The sequence below is a fragment of the Arabidopsis thaliana genome, chromosome 3 (genome assembly GCF_000001735.4).
Source record: "Arabidopsis thaliana chromosome 3, partial sequence".
In the NCBI taxonomy this organism is placed as follows: domain Eukaryota; kingdom Viridiplantae; phylum Streptophyta; class Magnoliopsida; order Brassicales; family Brassicaceae; genus Arabidopsis; species Arabidopsis thaliana.
In genome coordinates, this window is record NC_003074.8 from 4,706,385 (window position 1) to 4,726,683 (window position 20,299).

The 20,299-nt window shown below is 35.4% G+C and overlaps 4 protein-coding genes, 1 long non-coding RNA gene and 1 other non-coding gene across 8 annotated transcripts; 2 read left to right on the forward strand and 4 right to left on the reverse strand.

Moving 5' to 3' along the window:
* Window positions 1–417: 417 nt before the first annotated feature.
* Window positions 418–2,792, reverse strand: ASIL2 (sequence-specific DNA binding transcription factor). The gene has a single exon (NM_112274.4). It carries the CDS (start codon window positions 2,235–2,237, stop codon window positions 906–908), a length of 1,332 nt encoding a protein of 443 aa, NP_188034.1. The 5' UTR covers window positions 2,238–2,792; the 3' UTR covers window positions 418–905.
* Window positions 2,793–2,887: 95 nt separating this feature from the next.
* Window positions 2,888–3,430, reverse strand: AT3G14185. The gene is made up of 3 exons (NR_143939.1): window positions 3,386–3,430; window positions 3,202–3,250; window positions 2,888–3,091 (listed from the first exon to the last, which is right to left on the reverse strand). It is a non-coding gene; the product is annotated as an other RNA (non-coding RNA).
* Window positions 3,431–4,098: 668 nt separating this feature from the next.
* On the forward strand, window positions 4,099–6,185 carry AT3G14190 (uncharacterized protein). 2 transcript variants are annotated; one of them, NM_112275.3, is made up of 5 exons: window positions 4,099–4,230; window positions 4,513–4,589; window positions 4,674–4,949; window positions 5,036–5,079; window positions 5,212–6,185. In NM_112275.3, exons 2-5 carry the CDS (start codon window positions 4,523–4,525, stop codon window positions 5,404–5,406), a joined length of 582 nt encoding a protein of 193 aa, NP_566480.1. In that variant the 5' UTR covers window positions 4,099–4,230; window positions 4,513–4,522; the 3' UTR covers window positions 5,407–6,185. The 2 variants fall into 2 exon arrangements, with proteins under 2 accessions (NP_566480.1, NP_001327476.1); NM_001338112.1 differs by having other exon boundaries at window positions 4,099–4,589; window positions 5,212–5,585.
* A 4-nt stretch (window positions 6,186–6,189) lies between these two features.
* Window positions 6,190–8,314, reverse strand: AT3G14200 (Chaperone DnaJ-domain superfamily protein). Its single transcript, NM_112276.4, has 6 exons — window positions 7,867–8,314; window positions 7,512–7,596; window positions 7,290–7,363; window positions 7,042–7,098; window positions 6,721–6,957; window positions 6,190–6,625 (listed from the first exon to the last, which is right to left on the reverse strand). Exons 1-6 carry the CDS (start codon window positions 7,975–7,977, stop codon window positions 6,497–6,499), a joined length of 693 nt encoding a protein of 230 aa, NP_188036.1. The 5' UTR covers window positions 7,978–8,314; the 3' UTR covers window positions 6,190–6,496.
* A 951-nt stretch (window positions 8,315–9,265) lies between these two features.
* On the reverse strand, window positions 9,266–14,619 carry AT3G14205 (Phosphoinositide phosphatase family protein). 2 transcript variants are annotated; one of them, NM_112277.4, is made up of 16 exons: window positions 14,054–14,619; window positions 13,758–13,962; window positions 13,512–13,677; window positions 12,687–12,909; window positions 12,324–12,400; window positions 12,032–12,219; window positions 11,840–11,937; window positions 11,617–11,750; window positions 11,391–11,525; window positions 10,924–11,281; window positions 10,709–10,830; window positions 10,515–10,628; window positions 10,241–10,417; window positions 9,991–10,149; window positions 9,792–9,888; window positions 9,266–9,710 (listed from the first exon to the last, which is right to left on the reverse strand). In NM_112277.4, exons 1-16 carry the CDS (start codon window positions 14,138–14,140, stop codon window positions 9,624–9,626), a joined length of 2,427 nt encoding a protein of 808 aa, NP_566481.1. In that variant the 5' UTR covers window positions 14,141–14,619; the 3' UTR covers window positions 9,266–9,623. The 2 variants fall into 2 exon arrangements, with proteins under 2 accessions (NP_566481.1, NP_001325524.1); NM_001338113.1 differs by having other exon boundaries at window positions 12,687–13,677.
* A 3,743-nt stretch (window positions 14,620–18,362) lies between these two features.
* AT3G02895 lies at window positions 18,363–19,094 on the forward strand. Its single transcript, NR_140952.1, has 2 exons — window positions 18,363–18,504; window positions 18,941–19,094. It is a non-coding gene; the product is annotated as an other RNA (long non-coding RNA).
* Window positions 19,095–20,299: the final 1,205 nt, after the last annotated feature.

Here is a 20,299-nt window from a genome sequence, read left to right on the forward strand (position 1 = left end):
AAAAAAACTTTATTTTGAACTTTACTAAGGAAAAATCTTGATTAGTAATCCTAGTGATACCAATATATCATTAGATAATATCTAATCTATATGTCTAAACACACGTGGACCTTTGGAATCAAACTCTTTTCTACCTAAAACAAAAACAAAATTCAGAAGATTTCAAGATGCTTTATTTCTTACGTTTTCATTATTGTATTCGTTTCAAAAAAAAATAAGAATAGTGCAAGTTAGAATGATGTTACGGTGGGACTCGGAAGATGGTATTTTTACTCAAATATCATGATTCACCTTTCGATACATGAATATTAGCTTAGTGCGGAAGGTAAAATTGTGAGAAACATCTATGTGTAATGAATTTGAATTGACTGTCATTTGTTTAGTACCTATAAAATGCCAAAAGGCAAACATCATAGAAAAATAAATAAACAGACCAACGAAAAGGTTTCTTGCCTAACATTCTTCTTTTATAGAAGATCATCATTGGTGGTTTGAATGATGCTTCAGACACAAGAAAATCTAGCTCAAACAATTACTCAAAAGAAAAAGAGTTAAAAAAATGCTTTTAGGTACACATGCAAATCTCCAATGTCATAATAACCAAACATAGCTTTAAGATTTTGCGGTTGGATTGTGTCAAAAATGTCCTATGCCATGTTCTAACCTAACTAGTGAAACACAATCTAACTCAGAGATTAAGAGAAGTTCAAAAACGTGCACAAGAGTCTGCAGCAGAATGATCTCAGGCAATCTAGTGAAGTTAAATCTGTTCCATATGACCAAAGTTAAGAAAGATATGCAAAATATTAATACACTCATGAAGCCTAGATAAGTTTCAGTTTCTCTTTCAACAATTAAAGACTCAAATCTAAAATATATCAATTACGACACTGCATCACTAAATTCTAGTTATTACCCAAATCGTTGTTGTTGTTGACAATCGCATTGATGTTGTTCTTGCGGCTGTGATGATGATCATTACTGGTGTTTCCCATTCTCCTCCCATGTTGCTGCTTAAGTTGTGATATCTCCAATTGAGTCTTCACAAAGAACTGCATTCTCTGCAACTCAAGCTCCTTCAAGAACTTCATCCTCTCTTTCTCCATCTCAACCACCTGTTGCAGTTTCGCATTCTCTGTTTGCTCATAAGCTTCACCGAATCTCATGATTGCCCGAGTCAGCTCCCTCCATTTGTTCCCCACTCCATCACCATCTTGCTTCTTCTTCTCCTCCGTCTTCATCCTCTTCGACAGAGGAGGAGGTGGTAAACTGTCACCGGAATCATCTGACATTGCTGCTTCAGATTCCGAGTCTGAATCAGAAGCGTTCCTCTTCCTGAAACGCCAGCGTTTCGACTCACTACACCTTTTCACCATCATCCCTTGCTGCTGTTGCTGTGGCAGTGTCCTACCTTGCTGTGGCAGAGTCCTCCCTTGCTGTCCAAACGGAGCTGAACGGCTACTCATCGGAATTCCCATAGGTACATTGACAGATCCTCCTCCGCCTCCTCCACCACTGCCACCGAAAGAAGCAGCTGAGACTCTAGCCGTAGCTCCAATTAACCGGTCAAGATTATTGAAAGGCGGTGTTGCAGCCTTAGCTTGCTGATGGTACAGATTCGAACGACTTCCCATTGGAATACCCATAGGAATCTTATGCAATCCTCCGACAGGACCGCTGACTCCAGAAGTTGCCGTCGGGATCTTCGCCGTTGATCCAATCAGACGGTCAAGCTTGTCGAAGAACACCCATCTGCTACGGCCACCGCCGTTAGCGATTCTCACCTTCTCTTGTTTATACTTCTTCTTCACCGTATCGATCCTATTCTTACACTGTATATCAGTTTTGGGAATTTTACCGTAATCCTCTCTGCTGCTCACAATCTCAGCCACCTCTTTCCAGTGCTTCTGCTTCAGATTCCCTCTGCTAAGCTCCAAGTATCTCTCACCCCACGCATCAATCAACACAGCCGTAGCTGCTTCGCTCCAACAATCCTCCCTCCCGCCGCCGCCGGTTGGTCTCCCACTGCTGTTATTCCCTCCACCGCTGGCCTGAATCGGAAGCAGCGCCAGAGCCAACGCATCCGGATCCTTCTGCGACGAATTACCCGGAGGAGTCAGAGAATAAGAAGGCGGACCTGCCGAAGCCACCGTAACCGTGATTCGTCCCGCCGGCGGGGAGGAAGACGGATCAGGTGAATCGGAACCCTGAGATCGGATGTCTTCATCGTCCTCCATGGAATTCGATATCGCCGGATCTGAGTCAGAAGCTCGTGAAAGAGGGAGATAGGGTTAGGGTTTGGGTTAATATTCTGTTCGGGAGGGGTAAACGGGAAGGAGACGGCGTCGGTGAGTAGAGGGGACACGTGGAAGGACGTGAGAAGATACGGGGAGATGACGTGGAATGACGTGATTGGTAGGTCAGAGGTAAGATTCCGTCACCGGTAAAGTTGCCGGCTCGGTTTAGGGGTAAAAGATGGGTTTGTATCGTAATTTCCCCATTTCTTCGTAATCCGATGAGGAAGTGTATTGACGGAAAAGCCCATCTAGTTTTACTATAATTACCGGAACTATCCCCGTGAACCATTTTTCCGGTGATGTACCGAAATTACCCTTAGCCTAACCGTCAGTTTCAATATCGGTCGTAGACTTTTTTTAGTCCGTCGATAGTTTCCAGTTGTCTTCCTTCGTTGTCTTGCTTCATTCGTTAAATCGATTCGAATTAGTCTCTCTTTTAACAATAAGAACGGTGACGTGGATGTTATTTACTTTGGGCATGGGTTTTTATTGGGCTTTCCATACGCTACGTTAGCATGTTATCACTTAGTATCATTTTTTCTTTTCACCATTGTCAAAGATACAACTTTAAACATTCCAGAAATACTATGTTTCAAAAAGACCTTATATAATCTTCGTGAATTGTGAAACAAACAGAAATTTAATATTTCTCAAATCTCAAAACACCAAAAGCGACCATTATGTTATGTACACAGCAAATATATATATACAAAGAAAAGTAGTTTGGGATACTTCTTCTTCTCGTAGAAATACCTTGTAATATTTTTCAACGGTCCAATGCGTTTAGCACAATCCTGCAGTATTACCGGACGTTAATTAGATATGGTGGTACTAATGAAAGCGATAATGCGTTGGATAAAATGAAGTATAGTTTGAGAGGAAAGAAAAGAGAGGGAGATCAAACCAATCGCAAGCATTGAGACTTGTAGCATGTGTTTCACTTGGTGTTCCAGCTGCATACAAATGATTTTGGTAATCATTAATTTACAAATCCATAATACTCTCAAGCTAATAATGATTATGGATGTCAAAATAAAAAAAAAAAATAATAAAAAAAAGCTTATAATGACTATGAACATATGTATCACCTTGCAAAGTCTTTAATTTACATGAATATATAGGGTTTTAACTGCTCATAACACAAGCATAGAAGATAAAAAAAAAGTGGATCAGAAAGGATTTTTAAAAAAGGTAACATAAGAGTCAAAGGGGAAACGGGGTTGCTTGAACGGTCAGGAGAATTCGGGACACGTTTCAGATCCACCATCAACTTCCGGTTGGCACTTTCACCGGATATGTGGTTTCTCAACTTCCCGAGACCATTTTCCGGCGTTGGACCGGCCAAAGTTTCATCCCACAACTTGTGCGAAAAACCCATATCTCTGATCAAATTATTAGAAGGGTTTTTCTTGTTAATTGTCTCTAATGTGTTTTGAAAAGAGTTTTTTTTTTGTTAAGTCTTCTTTATGTGAGGATAATGGTTTTATATAAGGAACAGGAACGAGAAGCGTTGAATATCCTTGGTTAGACTAATTATATACACTTTACCTATAATTTAACCTTCCAAAATTAAGGAGATTTAATCAAGGATGATGATAAATCTAGCCGATAAGAAGATAACTTAGAGAAGTGTGACATGTTTTGCTTCTATCTTACATGATAGTTTGATGCCGTCAATTTGATTTATGTGATGGGCCTGTACCTGGGCCAATTCTTGATTAGGCCTGCATTAAAATATTCTGCCAACGGCTAGAAACTTTTTCTCTTCTTCTATAAATTTACTTTTTTTGGCCTAATCCCGGAGGTTCTTCATTATTTCGTCAGAACAACATTGAAAAGTTACCGTTAAACACTCTAAGCGCTCTTCTTCATCTTCTTATACACTTCTCTTCCAACAAGAATCTCACCAAGAAACTTCTTCACTTTTACAAAGGTAATCTCTTTCTTCCTTCTGATTTAGGTTCACATTATAGACTGTTCTTCTTGCGATTGTTTGTTCTTCTTTTCGTATGTCGCTACTTGATTCGTTCTGGGTTTCTGGGGTCTGTGGTGTTAAATTTGCTTGAGGATCGAATTGGGTTTTGTGAAAAAAACGATCTTTGTTTCGATTTCGAGTTGGGTTTCTGTTACCTTTTTTAGGGTTTCTAATTGCTTAAAATCGTCAGTTCTGGAATCAAATCTTCGTTTCTGCAATTGGTTCTTTGATGATTCACAGTTAAAACCATATGGCGAACATGAACGCTCTTCAACAAATGATCTTCCCAGACGAGAACGCTCCAATTCATCGCAAAAGTAGTTAATCTTTCTCTACTCTCTTTAAATCATATTGCTTTGAAACAAAGATTTAACATTTTCTTTCTTGGCTATTATTTACAGAGTCTGTCACTGCTGCTTCTGTGAAATCCAAAGGGACTGTACTTGGTCAGAAGAAACCTGGAGGAGCTCGTAAGGCTCTGAATGATATTACAAACAAGTCTGGGATTCATGCGAAAGCTGCTGCTTCTTCAAAGAACAAGCAAATTGCTTCTGCTGCTGTGAAAGAGATTGATATAGCTGGGGAAAGGTTTTTACATGATCACAGCAAATGCATCAAAGAACAGCAAAATCTTTGGGATGATCACTACTCTGCTGATCTCATGCTACTTCATCATGGTATTGTATTTAGATCTTCTAAGCTATGATGTTTAACCAATCTTTGCGAGTAAGCTTGTGCTAAACTTGATCTTTTGTACTTGCAGGTTCCAGCATCAAGGAGAAGCATCTCAATTGGGACATTGAAAAGGTACTGTACTTAAAAAACAATGTCTATCTCTCTGTCTTTGATGGAGATTTTGGTGAGACTGCATCTTTAATCTAGTTTTGGAACTTAAAGTGACACTTTTTATGACTCTATCCTATGTGTTTTTGGTTTCAGATGGATGCTAAGGACGATCTGACTTACGAAGAACCAGAAGAGATGGCATCGCCCAAGTTTTCTGATTGGCTGAAGAACTCGACTCCATGGCGCTCTCCAATCCGTCATGGCTCTATGATGCCTTCCACTCCTCTGGCTTGGCGGTTCGATTCATGCGAATTCACACTTAAAGAAGACTCTGACGACCTCTTCTGAGTTTCTGTTTCTTAATGTCTTCAAAATTCATCCTTCAGATGAAGTAGTAATAGTAGTAGTGGCGTTTATCTTTTGTTCAGCTCTTCATGAATCACTCTGTGTCTATCACTTTGTAACTGGTTTCAGGAAATAAAGTTGGTATCTTTTCAAGTATTTTGACTATTCATCAAATTTGTGCCATATTCAGAATCTGAAGTTTCGATTTACACTGTCATGTTTCAAGCCACAATCCTAAACATCATCAGAATTCACTTTTACAAACATTCATCTCTTCAACTGTGAACTTACATTGCCGTTATCCTTGACACTATTGGTGACTTCTGACTCTTCTCTCACTGTCTCTATCCTCGCGACTGTTCCGTAACACCTCTAATTGAGCTTTAAAGGACTGCATTTTCTGCAACTCAAGCTCCTTCTTCTCCTTCTCCAGCTCCACCACTTGTTTAAGCTTTATACCACCTTTTCATAACTTGCTGCAAATCCAACTATTGCCATTGCCACCTCTCCAAGCTCCATCTCATCCACTTTTACCCGCGGTGGCAGCAATAATGGTAGTTTACTGTCGTCAACTGAGTAAGCAGAAAGTTCAAGTTCAGATTCTAATTCAGTCTCAGAAGCAACTCTTTTCCTGAAATGCCATCGTTTTGGATCACCACTCGTTGTTCAGATTTTGATTCAAGTCTCAGAAGCAATTATTTCTCACTCTCTAATGGTTGGTAAGATAAGAAAGGTTCGACCAAAATGGAACAAAAAATAATGTAAATTTTTATGTAATCAAATGCTGAGACAATCAATAACTAATAAGAATATAGAAGGAACTGTGTTTGATCAACATAAAGCAATTGATTTCATCGATCTCAATGATCTTTAACGATTCTTGCTTTTAGGAGACAACAATTCAATGACAGCACAGGAGAAACAAAAATAAAAATAAGAAGATTCTAGAGAAGGAGGTGGGTAGTTTTACAAAACGACGACCCTTTGAGTTTCGATGTATTCCTCATTGAGAAGACAACAACCACTCATCTTGTCTGCGACTAGTCGACAAATGTGGGGAGATGAGTTAGCAAAAAAATATGGTGTGAAGTGGCTATGAGGTGGGGACTCCATAGTTGTTTGACGACGACGTTTCGTGACCAGCCGATGGAACATTGTTCTTTCTCCTGTTTCTTCTTCCGCCATTGTTTTTCCCTTTCTTGAACTCTTGCTGATGGTCCACCTGCTGATCCACCAACACCAATTCATCATTCATCAAGAAGAGTATTATAAAGTGACTCTGAAAAGGAAGAGTTTGAAGTGGTTTCAGTTCCTTACCCCTAAAGAGAAGGAATGAGCTCTCGGGTCATATCCGAAAGGATCATTATTCATCCCCATCGAACTTGTCGCAAACGAAGATGACCGCTGAGAATTTGTATCGAATACAAAACTACGAGATGAAGTGAAATTTGAAGTGGAGCAGGACGATGATGATGGGAATGCTGCAGCGTCTCCTTGAAACATCTCATTAAACAGATCTTGTAGTTGTTCAAAACTGTCCCCTGTGTTATTATCCTGCAAACCAACATCTCAATCATCAGCAAGTTGCAATCGATGGTTGTGTAATACATTGATGGGAAATTAAAGCAGGCTGCTTACACTAGGCTTGGATTGATTCATCATAGTCGCCATTTCGTTCAAGAAATCTCCCATTCCCTGCAACCATCAACAAATGATTTCCATCAATTACATGGTTGATAGGTTCAGAGTTCAATCAGACAAAATAAGAAGTACGTGGTGTCACACTTGACCCGTTAAAAGCATTGTACTTTAAATGCAATGGAACAAAAGTAACCAAGGCTGGAAAGTGAAAATCTTTATGAAGAAACAAAAAAAGGGAGATTTACGTTTTGGTCATCATCATCATCAGTATTATAAGCACCAACATCATACAGGAACCTCTTGTTGGAGTCAGACAGAACTGTGTGCCCATAAAAAAAAGCTTAATCAGGAACATTAAACAAAATTTGTCAAGGAGCAAGGAAATACTAGAGGATCTGTATCCAATAATCAATTCACATTTGTTCAATGAGAATAATAGAGCAATAGGATGATGTTGATGAAATTACCAGAGTAGGCTTCTTGGATTGCCTGAAATTTCTTCTTTGCTTCTTCTACAAACTCCATTGACGAACAACGATCTGGATGCCATCTCTGAATCCAAAACAAAAAGTTCTCAATCAATTTTCAGTGTCAAAAGGAAAAACTTTACAAGTGCATACAAACCTATCACAGCTAAGGCAAGATCAAAGGAAACACAGAATCAATTGTTCCATCGATGTAACATATAATGCAGCTAACAAATTCAAATCAAATTGGTTATTACATGCAAATACTCCAAATCAGGGAAACAGATACAATCATTGTTCTGTACTTCAATGAACAAAAACGAAATAAACAAATTTCGAAAATAAGGAAACTTACGAGAGCAAGCTTCTTATAAGCAGAACGGAGCTCCGTCTTAGAACATTCCTTCTTCAAACCCAGAACAGCGTACAGATTCTCGTTGATCTTCTCGCTATTACTGGACGCCATCGCTAATTTTCTCCTTCCAGATCAACAAAAAAAAAGAGAAACCCAATTAAAAAAAAACTCGTTTTTCCGACGAGTTTTCACCGCTCAAAAACAGAGCCAACAAACTTGGGATGTTTGGTGTGTGTATAGGTTTGAGTATCGATACTAAAGAGGTTCGAAACGACGTCTTCTTAAGGGCAGAAAAAAAAACCCGGAGAGATTAGGGTTAGATAGGTGTCGATCAAAGAAGAAGAAGTAGAAATTTGGAGAGAAGAAAGGAAAGAACAAACAGGTTTTTTTATATGTTTTTTCTAACTCTGCCTTTCTCTCTCGTACAAAGATGGAATGGAACTCTCCAGAACCTCTCTTACCACTTGTTTAGATCTTTTTAATTGGTCCTACTACTTTCTTTTTTTACTACTAATAATTTATCGTATTCTTCCATTTTCGTCAAACTAATAATAATACTTCTTAGAACAAAAAATATCTATTCAAATAGTACTAATCACTTCATTTTTATTTTCATAAAAAAGACTAATAAATTTTTCAAAGTAAAAATATAAATAATAACTGTTTCTTTTACCCCCAACTTATAAACCTTTTCTTTTTGGGCTTCCACCACATCACCCAAACTTATAACTTACGTATCAGTAAATTTGGTAATTAAAACGTTCATTTAAATGTTTGTTTGTCTCTTTTTTATAATTTTCGTTGGTCAAGAAGTTGAATTTTTTGTTTAATTTTTTGGAACATTGGACGAATAATAGTACAGTCATGAGAGTGCGGCTGAGATTTTTCAGATGTGTCGATGATATTTTTATGCCTCACACTCGCCAGAAGGTTCTAATGAATGTGGCGTTTTCGTAAACTACAATAAACTATGAGGTCTTTGCGTCACCGTCAATTTTTTGGAAACGTGTGCTTTTTAACTTTAAACGCGTCAATCAATATCCACCACGTACGGGACCCTTATACTATAAAAATCAAATCACTAATCACGATTACGAGTGCTTTTGTTCATTTCATTTTTGCCGCCCCCTCCTCTCCCCTATTTTGAAGTTGACCTCATTCATATAGCTTGAGCTTGTAATGTAATGTTAATACACTGATTACTAAAGCTAATAAACAAACCAGTAACTTGGCCTCGTTATAAAGTACTAACTAAGATGCGTTTTTTGCATTTGCAATGCTCAAGTGATGATTCGATAACATTAGAAACACACACATAACATGTATATTATATAGTGTGTGTGCATATCTAGTGTCCACTTTATTGGAGTCGTTGAAGATATAATGAAGAGTAATGAACTTGTATGAAGGTACTCACTCTGTTTTATTGCAATCGATCATAGTTCTCCAGAAAATTAAAGTAATATGTCAAAAAGAAAAATGGAACAAGATGTAAGTCATGTTCAATCTCCATGTCTTTTTTTATAAATTATTTACAAATTTGTTGTGATCCTCTCTTTCTTTCTCACCTTTTCACCCTTTTTCTTCCAATTCTATTAACCATAAATTAGCGGCGATTAGTAATTCTTTTTCAGTTTTTCTTCTTTCTTTGTCACCCACTAAAGACTAAAGAGTATGCTCTTTCTTGTTTTTGTTTTGCTTTTTTTGGTTTTGTTTCATATGGCTTGTAGGTGTTGTTGAAAAGCTTTGTTCTCTCATCACCAGAAATGACCGTCTTCATCCATCACCCACCTCACATAACCTTCAGGAATCCCGGAAATGGCTTCTTCTTCTTCTTTATTTCCCTGTAGTTTATAAAGGAAAGCAGAGTTTGTTATTATTAGCATTGCGGTTTTATGCATCATCAATGGCTGCTTTGTATTTACCTTTCTACTGTTGGAACCAACTGTTTCAACAACACAAATTTCTGACTCTATTTTTCTACTTTCAGGGATGGTTTCAAAGGATCTAACCACTGTGGCTCTGCACAAATGAAAACATGTCAAAGACTTTCTATAGAACATTTCTGGTTTGATATTAACATTAGCCACATTAGATAGATTCGAAAAGACTTTTGTTGGTTACCTTCCGCAACTCTCATCTTCACAAGAGTTTCCTGAAGAAGATACCCAATCCATATCAAAAGCTGCACATGTACATTGCTCACCATTCCCATCACAGCAGAAGCAATCGTTTTCAAGAATATCATCTAAACCTAATTCCTCTAATATCGGTGGTGGAGCACTGCAAAACAATAGCCATTCCTCAGGTTTAGCTGACAGCAACCCCTATATATTTAGAAGCTTTCTTTGACATAGATCATAAGCTTTTTTACCTCAAACTAGCAGCAATCTTGGCAGTTTCAGACGTTGAGATCTCCGGTGCTGAATCTGAAAGACCTTTAACTTCTTCATCTTTTTCAGCTAAACCATGTCTACCTACTGGTCCCAATGCGGCTGGACTGCTCTCGCTAATGATGCTACTTTCTGATAGAGATCGTTTCATCGTCGATCTAAAGGCAATAAAATGGAATGTAAGCATCTCTAATGAAACATAGAATGTATCAAACTTCTCTACAAGTGTCTCATTAAACAGGAAAGAAAATATACCTTGAAGTCTCTGGTACAGAATTGGCAAGAAATCTTGCTGCGTTGTAATGCTGATCAGAACCCAATTCCCATAGCGCTGGCTTATCTGATTGTGGCTGAAAGTATCCCAAGAACCTGTAGAAAGATACAAATCAAAGTCATATAATTTTTCATACCATAGAAAAAGAAAACAGAGAAAATTTAACCCAGCATACACGTTAATTGCATCTTGCTTTTCGGCATCCATATAGGCGTTACTGTAGTAACGTTGTAAAGTTCTGAAGAATTCCTGTGATTGAGTCGCTGCTCTCCATTGACCACGCCTTTCACAAAATATCTGGCCACATAAGTAAGATCATTGGTTAACAATTATGTCCTAAGATTTTTATCTAGCGAGACAAAAACTTATGGCCAGAGAAGTAAAAGAGACCTTGTTGTGTGCCGCGGATCCTCCATACTGAAGTGCAAGTGTATCTCCCATCGTCTCATAAATTCCCATCAAATCTTCAGCGAGGGGATTGTCTAGATCAATATTAGTAGACTCTGTCAATCCCAAAGCATGGAGTTGACGCCCAAATGCTACCAACCCATAGGCATATTGAGCAACATTGGTGCGATCTAAACAGTCTATGCAATTGGTCCTCAGGACTCCTTTCTGCAGCATGGTAACTTCCTTTTGCTGATCTTCCTTAGCATCCTTACTATCATTACCGTTTTCCACCACCAAATTTGGTGCAGTTTCATCTTTACTGGGTGGATCATAAGTAGAACATTCACCATCGTCGTTCCTGCAATAATTACCGGAAGAATCAAATTGATCAGAGCCTAGCTTCTAACAATACAAGAGAGATGAATAATGTGCTAAGCAAGAAACCTATTGGTAAATAGAATACTCACTCCAAGGTGGATGGATTCTGGTTCTGAAATCCTTCTCCTCTAAGATCTGGAGTTAATTGACAGTAGAAGATGCTGGTCAAGTTCAGAGCATAAGTAGCCAACCTGCCGAGAATTGCCAACACGTTTGTGCCTTTTCTGGAAAAGTAAAAACGCTAGTGTGTTAATAAAAAGATGCAATGAAAAGAAAAGAAACAAAGAAACATATGAGGTTATCTCCATCACGTACTTTCTGGAGTGTTTATGCAAGTCCCAGTGAAGAGGCCTTAGACGATCCTCTTTGCTTAACCCTTTATTAATAAATCTAATTGCATTTGCAAACTCTGCACGCAGAATAGTCTCCCGAGGCCTCTTTTCACGCGTCTGTTTTTTCAATCAAGTGAATTAGGATTTAGCAGGACGATATATCAAAATTTGTATCCTCTAGATTACCGAGGAGTTAGAATACCAACCTTTATCAAGTTCAGTATGATGATTGGATTCCCATATCTCCTTCCAAGATTTTCAAAATGCAGTCTGGTTGCCTCAAAGTTGGGGTCTTTCGGTGACACTTTACACAGACAAGAGATATCAGCACAAAAAAGCAAAGAAGAAGAAAAATGACATTGGTAAGAATATATTATGCTGAAGAAAGAAGATCATACATATTATATCAGGTTTGATATTCAAGCGTGAGGTCTCCTGAGACCAGAACAAAGGAATTGAACCCCGATTCTGAACTACAGAACTTATTCGGCCGGGATTACCATCTTGAGCTTCCTCGAAAACAATCTGCTCTGTCTCAACATCATTAGCTACCCTGCCTTTCTCGTTTACACCACGTTTCAGATATCTGGAGGACAAGATAGAAGATTATGATCCAACTAAAACTTATCCCAGTACAGCTTAACTAAATGAATGGCAGAGATAAAACAAGCTCAGGTGGAGAGATTGTACCTTGTACCAGCATAATGCCGAGATCTGCGAGAAATTAGAGTCAATCTAAAGTTCTTCTCAGAAACTGATAGTTTGACCTATATATTGGACAACAAAAAAAACCATTATAAAGGTTAACAGATTTTAATGTGCGTAGAAAGAAAAAAGAATGGAGAAGGCATCCACATAGTGGGGTTTGGGGTTCACTCCTAATTCTTATGAGAGCTTCTTCTCTCATGCTGTACAAATTTTCAAAATCAAGCAACATGGACACGGAATTTTCAATGTGAGGTTAAAATATCTAAACACCTGTTTGTAATATGCATATCTCTGAATGTTAGATAAAATTAATAGAACCTTTGGACAAATTAGTACAAGTGATACCTGTTTGAAAAATCCATATACCAAGGCAACTGTCCACATACAGTCCTTCACGTTATTCCGAATCCTTCGAGTTAAGTATTCGTTCCAGACAAACATCGATTCGTAGTAAGTGTGTCCTTCCACATTGTTAGACAGATTCCTCTGAAGTGTATGCATGATGTGATAGGAATAGCTGAAGAAGAAGTCCTTTGTGAGATCAACAGTGCAGAGCAGCCTCTTGTACCTACAAAATTTCCATGGAAGACAGAAGAAAACAAAAACCAAACATGATTTAGAACCTGGATCAGTATCTGAAAAAGAAGGAAGTTAACAAGATAATACAAAGTTCACAATATAACAGATTAAATGACAGTAGGAGAGAATAAAAATGAGCTCTCCCTTTCTTGATAGTACCTCTGTCATATAACATATCAAGATAAATACAACAAATAGAAGTGTGTCCACTGTACAAACAGAGGAGAAGAATACCTAGAAATAGTAAAAAGCAAAAATGCGCAACAAAAAATTGTCCCACTACAGACTAAATAAGATTTGAAACTCTAAGCTGCTGGATTATCTCCAACAGCGATAGACAAAGTAAAGAGGAACATGTAACGAATTCAATCACAGTTACCTCAACAACTGTTAACTTGTCTAATAGAAACCTGTGACACTATTATTGTGCAGATCAAAGAGGGTCACAATAGAGAGAAAAAAAAAGATAGCAGAATGGTCTTAAAATCTAAATACAAGTGATAAAGCTTTATAATTTCGAAAAGTAATGTAAGGATAAAGGTAGCAAGGTACAGGTTTTCCATTTTACAAGCAGAAGTAACATAAGAAAACCTTTTCTCGTCCTTAGAATAAGCCACATTGGATAGCACAGAGGCATGTGGAATCGTGATGATCTTGCTCTTCGCAACACCATAAACAGTGTGCCCACAAATTTCACCAAGCTTCTTTCTTTTAGTGATTATCAGCATGTAATAAGGTCCCAAGAACCTTATGAATCCTACACCAAGAAAAAATTGAGATTATAAAGAAGAAGAAACAACTAGTATAGAATCAGATGCTACAAAGACATTTCATTACCGATGATCCCGTAGCAGGTGGTGACAAATTTCAAACCACCAGATGATCTGTTTCCCTCGTGTATCCTTCTCAAAGTTTCAAAGCATTCAGCTTCTGTGTAAGCCGTTGAATCTTCGTAGATATTGACCTCTGCTGGCTCTGTCCTATCTAACTTCAGGACCCTCCAAGACGTTCGATTTTTATCTCTTCCAATCATATAGAAGCTCTGTTCCACAAAACATAGGTTAATCAGATTAGCAAATCTACGGATTTTATCAAATTATGCCCAAAGAAGAGAATCAATAGAGAATAATCACCGAGCGGGTCTCGTAAAGCCTGAATTTTTGAAGAAAGGAAGAACCCATGTCGACTTCTTTGTCAATCGATCTCTCTGACGCCGCCATTTGGAAAACTCACGTCAGACCCGGAGTTCCGATAAACTCGGGCCGACGATACAACAATAAACGAATTCACAAGAGAGAAAAAAAGGGAAACCAAAACCCCCCAAATAGATCACACAACGCTATATATATACCCCCAAACCAAATCCGAACAGCTCACGAAACTGAATCTGACTTCACACACAAATATTCAAATTTTACAAACTGTAACCAGAAAACACAGACACAACGATCCTAATTTCACAAGTCACTGTACGATACAGATCGAGATTTTAAGGAGAAAATCACAAAGAATCTGAGTAGATTTCAGATTGGTAAATGAAGAAGAAGAAGATGATGACAGAGCTGCGGTGACCGGAACCACAGAAAAATTTAAGAACAAAAAAAAAGGAAATGTACTTTTTTTTTTTTTGGTGATTTCTGGGTTTAAAAGTTTTTAACTTTAGGCGCTCGTTTAAATATCACCTAAATCTCTAATTTTATATTTATTGTTTGTCAAAATGATTATTAAAAAACAAAAAAAACGGTTCTTATAAAAGAAATATTCAATTTCGAAAAGGTAAGTTTGACTGTAATCTTTGGGGTGACTTGTAACTTGTTCCATTAGTTAAAATATTTAAATACTTTTTTTATGTTTGAAAAATTATATAGAAATTGTCCAACTGTGTACATATATAGTTCTATATTAAAAAAAAAAAAACTAGTATAGATAGTTCTTATTCTAAAATTAGCTTCATATGAGCTGGCTGATAAAATTAACTCCCATATGAGCTTAAATCATTTACACACAATGGCACAAATAAAGAAATTTTACTTTAAACATTATAGTGTGTATAAACCATCAATTCAATTTTAATAATTAACAATACTATCATATATGGGAATCAAAACAGAAATAAATATAAGAATCTATATTTATTAAATTTAGATTCTTATATTCTTATATAGATTCCAATCAATATAGAAATTAATCCAAGCTTAATAAAAAATTACAAATATACAAAATGGTTAGGAAAAGAAATTAATTAGAAATTATTCCCAAATAAATACAAATAAAATAAAATATATTTCTAATAAGTAAAAGATTAATGTAAAAATTAAAAATAGCCAGAGGTTAAATTTTGATGATACTAAAATAAAAGAAAATATAAGATGAAAACAAATACAAAAATTGAGATGTATAAACCCGTTTTTTTTAGTACATTACATATTTACATTTATAAGGAAAGAATGTGACTTTATTGAATTTCATGTAGTGATATAAATAATGTATTGATTTTCTACTCATGTATTTTGCATTATATCATATTTTAATAGCTAAATATGATCGTTGAGTTTAAACAAATCGATTGAAGTGTTTAAGATTGTAACTACTTCGATTATTTGTGTTTGAATTGACGTTTAGTTTATATTATCACAAACGAATCTAGAATCTAAAAGTCGTTGTAAGTATAACTACCATGATCGTGTGCGAAATCTATAACGGTAGTTTACAAACTTTTGAATCTTTAAATTATAACCACCTCGATTGTTTGTGTTTGCGTTGACGTTTAGTGTATTTTTCTCAAACGAATCCACGATCGTAACTGTTGTAAAAACAATTAAAGTCGTTAAAGTATAACTACATGACACATTTATGAAAGAAACAAATATAAATACTTATAATAATCTCCAACCCAAAAAAAATAAAATAAAAATCTGATTATTGATCATGTAAAACAGTAAAAGTTCAAAAGTAAGCCAAATCATAACACAATTTTGCATATGATGATGTAATGCAAGAACTACTAAATTATTTTTTATCAAGTAAAAATAAAAAGTAGAGAATATATTTGAACAAACAAAACAAATGCATCGAATTTTAGTAGTTAATTAGGTGTGATTGATAGGCTGATGGAACCACTAAATATTTTTAAACCACTAATTTTTTTGGGGGGGAAATACAGTAAGAACAAGTTTTTGAGAACACTTTTACTGTCTGATAAAAAAAAAATTTGTAATAAAATAATAGTACAAATATTATTAACTTGTTATACTGTTTCAATTTTCAAAGTATGGAAAGACAACAAACCTACGGTTACTTTGTTTGCATTGGGACTATGCAAACTCAAAATATGACAAAACAAAATGAGAAACCCGTGTTAGGAAACAACCATTCGTGATTTCAAAATTATTAATCTCAACCACCCAAAGACAAAGTTTTCACAAGCGTTTTTCTAACCAGCTATAATTGAGTCAATGACAAACGCAGTCAGCCTTTTCGGGAATGTCGATTTTCTAATTTACAAATAATGTCAAAACTCGTTTTCACTTTACATTAATAAAATATTAATTCAAATTAATTAAAGACTTATTCGTACTTTTCTTAGAACTTAGAAGATTAAGCAAAACGTGTACGGGAGTACAACGTCCCTTGTATGAATCCTTCTCTTTCTTCAAGATATTTTTTGGCATGATTAAATTAACCAGCTCTATTAACTTACTAAATGATTTATGTTTCTATCTATATGATATATAAGATATGACCGTTAAAAACACACAAATTTAATTACAAAGGTGAAATGTGAAATACTAAGCAGTTTTCGCGTGATATTATATAATTTTTAAAAAGTTAATAAATAAATATTATAATAATCTGCTTATAATTTGCGGTAAGAAAGTTAATCACTGAGTATTTAAAAAAATTAGGTTCGTAAATGATTACAGACTTGTAGTCATTTATATATATAGACTTGCCCTCATATATTACAGACTTGTAGTCATATATATATATGATAGGTAAATTTTACATATAACATGTGGGAAAAATGAACATCATATAGAAGTCAGAAGTATCATATGTAATGTAAGTTAGATTCGACATGCCGTCAGGCCATTGGCTTCTCTAAAAGTTGTAAATTAGAGAATAGAATCATTAAAAAGCAACTAGCGAATGGAATATCAGTATAAACAAAAAGAAGAATATACTAATATGCTTTATATTCCATGTCAGCTTGATATTCCATTTAATCATAACTAGTTTAGAAATTCTCAACGTGGAGATTTGATTTATCTACACTCTTTCTCGTCTATTTGCCAAATTCTCCAACCCTTCGATATATATATAGTCAAAGGTTTGCAAATGATAGACGTTTCATTCAACTTATGTCACTTTCACATAAATCATTCTAGTATACTCTAATCGAGTAAATAGTTAGAATTACCTAATTGTTAATGCGAAAGGAAGAACGTTAACGAGAGCTCCCGAACCGTTGGATTTTGTAAATCCGACGGCTTAAAACGACGAAGTTTGGGGGAAGATGTACAAAAAGACAACATGGGAAAGACCCTGAAACCGAGGAACTGGAAACAGCTGGCTTGATGACGTGGCATAACGTGGGCGTTTCGTCCTATCACAACGAGCATCACGTGGATTTTGTCTGGACCACCGTGGCGGCTATTTTTGTACGTAATTATTCTTTATTCGCCAAATACATTTTTAATATTTGCAACACATTATGACCATCCCATGAAATGATGCCACTCTTAATATTTACATGGGGTCTTTTTAAGCATTATTTGTGTGTTTTTTTCCTTTATATATATTTTCTCCTTTTAGAAGTAACCATGATGAATTTTACCAAAAAAAAAAAGTAACCATGATGAAGAAAACATATTTCTGTGACAACCTTAAAGAATTTCAACAACAACAAAAAAAAAGACAACCTTAAAGATTTAACTTATCATCGTTGAAAAGTTTTCAGTCCTATATATTATCGTCCGTCTGTCGCTAATTCTTTTTCATAATACAAAAGGCCAAACTGGATAATCTAAGGTTTATTCGTGTGCTTGATTGTGAATTTGTGTTAATTTTAAATGTTTTTTTTTTTTTGGAAAGTATATAGCTTCAAAAAAAAATCTTTTACGGCAAATGATTGACCCTTTTTGTTTTGGAAAGTATATGCTATAATTTCATTTTTTCCTTTTACGGCAAATGATTGACAAACATCTTCCAATGTTATCCGCATATGCCTCTAAAGAGCCCTTAACCAAATTATCTCTTCTGCATTCGAGTTGACTAAAACCTAAACGTAAAAATAATGGATTTATTGTCCAGAAAACCAGAAAAAAGTTAAACATTTATAAGATTAGGTATTTTTGATATGACTTACAAATTCAAGTACTCTTGGTGACATGAGATTACTTCTCTGCCCTTACTGTATTATTTCAGATCTTGGTTCAAAAGATGCGATCGTAGACTTAAGTTTTCTTCTTTGTTACTTGATTTGAGAAACTTGAGATTGCTTCTACTGTTTTTCATAAAAGAGATACATCATATTTATTATCAAATATCAATTATACGAATACGAGATTGAAAAGGAAGGAGGTGGTTAAGGTTTCGTTTTGTTTGGTTTTTCTTGTATCTCTGTTTTGGTTCATAACCTTTTGGGTGGGTTTTTCTTCTGTGTCTCTACTTTGCTCTGTTTCCTGGGCATGGCTCTGTTTCTTTCAATATATGACGTTAAAAAAAAAAAGGAAAGAGGTGGAAGACGATGCTTCATCTGACTTAATTGAAATTTTTATTGATTTTATCATTAGCTAAGATTGGATCCGTTGGGTTCCATATGCAGTATCCATTAGGGTTTAGTTTCATTGAATCTGTAGATGGATATAGGCAGTGACATAGTTATGGTGAACAGAGTTTTGTGTTCTTCAACAATGGCTTCCATCAACACTCTCGTCTTCTTCTCACTTCGAAATCATTGCCAGATCAATCTTCATTGTTAATGAAATCGTCTCCTTCTCGATTCATGTATCCAGACGAGACGAGAGCATTATTGTTCTTCTCCGTTCGCTTTTATTGACGAGGCTCGATATTGGGTTCTATATATTGGATTCATCTCTAAAATTGGAAGATCAATCTATAGGGTTTAGATATTCTATTTATGAAAACATGTTAATTGGATCTATTGGAAGAAAAAGTTTTAATGTGTTTTATGAAGTTTCTGGAAAAAAAAAAAAGTAGATCTCGATGAAGAAGAAGAAGTGTGATGAGTGAAAAAAAAAGGAAGGGTAAAAACGTCAAATTTGAGCATCTAAAGTACTATTTTTCAAAACAAATTCAGAATGACCTAAAATCAAAGTTTTTAACAAAGAAGTGCTTGTTTTGACAATAACCCCTAAAAATAATGACATATTTTTTGACAATGTGCTTTTTGTAGGTACATAAAAATTTCAAGTTAAAAAGCCCACAAAAAAAATTAAGGGTTAGAATTTTTTCCCCAAAAAAAAAAATTAATGGTTAGAAAAGTAGGTTGATAGATAGAAAATGAAAAGAGAGAGAGAGAGATTAATTAGAGCCGAAAATGTGGAAATTAGTGAAATGTCCAATGATTGAGAGAACAAGTGTCCCTTTTTGGTAACCACTACTTCATCTTCCCTTTTTTCTTGTTTTTAATTAATGACTATTGTTGCTCTAAAACAAAACTAAAAATAATGACTATTGTTGAAAATAATGAACTACATATTTTGAATGACAAAATAAAACATTACAGAATACTCTTTCTGTTTTTAATGACAAAATAAACATTACAGAATACTCTTTCTGTTTGATAATAATATTGGGGAAAGAAAAGTCGATTTTTTGTCAAACAACCTACACAATATCAAGTTTGAATACAGTGGTAACATTAGTACAAATCACTTACATATGTTGTAACTAATGTTTTGTTAAAAAAAAAAAGTGGGCTAGCATCTTTATTTTTGGGTTACTTGAATATATTCAAAATCAAGTAAAAGAGCCGTGGGCTTTTAATTCATTTAATGTAGGCCTATCGGCCTAGCTATTAAGGCCCATTTTATGATAATGTCTTCCAACATTTTTATTTTTTCACAAAATAATTTGGAGTTCAAACAAATTAAATAACTAAACGTAAATACACAACGTCATCTGATTCTTTTGTGTTTTACGGAGCATTTGATTTGGAGTTCAATCAAATCAACTGTAACCCGCCATCTTAATTTTAGTATGACGAAAACGTCGTCATATTTTATTGCCCATCGAGCTGACATTATCTCAAGAAGTGCCAAAGATATTAAATTAAATTACATACAATCAAATTAATTTAACTAAATTTAATAAATTAAATCTAATTGAATTTAAATCATTGGAATATTTATTAA

Coding starts and splice junctions, on each gene's coding strand:
- ASIL2 (NM_112274.4), bottom strand. CDS start 2,237: ATGGAGGACGATGAAGACATCCGATCTCAGGGTTCCGATTCACCTGAT.
- AT3G14190 (NM_112275.3), top strand. CDS start 4,523: ATGGCGAACATGAACGCTCTTCAACAAATGATCTTCCCAGACGAGAAC. Junction 4,590..4,673: donor CGCTCCAATTCATCGCAAAA/GTAGTTAATCTT, acceptor TATTATTTACAG/AGTCTGTCACTGCTGCTTCT. Junction 5,080..5,211: donor TCAATTGGGACATTGAAAAG/GTACTGTACTTA, acceptor TTTTGGTTTCAG/ATGGATGCTAAGGACGATCT.
- AT3G14200 (NM_112276.4), bottom strand. CDS start 7,977: ATGGCGTCCAGTAATAGCGAGAAGATCAACGAGAATCTGTACGCTGTT. Junction 7,099..7,289: donor ATGATGATGATGACCAAAAC/GTAAATCTCCCT, acceptor TGATGGTTGCAG/GGAATGGGAGATTTCTTGAA. Junction 6,626..6,720: donor CTCATTCCTTCTCTTTAGGG/GTAAGGAACTGA, acceptor GTGGATCAGCAG/GTGGACCATCAGCAAGAGTT.
- AT3G14205 (NM_112277.4), bottom strand. CDS start 14,140: ATGGCGGCGTCAGAGAGATCGATTGACAAAGAAGTCGACATGGGTTCT. Junction 12,401..12,686: donor TATATGGATTTTTCAAACAG/GTATCACTTGTA, acceptor TCCAATATATAG/GTCAAACTATCAGTTTCTGA. Junction 12,220..12,323: donor CGGCATTATGCTGGTACAAG/GTACAATCTCTC, acceptor CTTGTCCTCCAG/ATATCTGAAACGTGGTGTAA.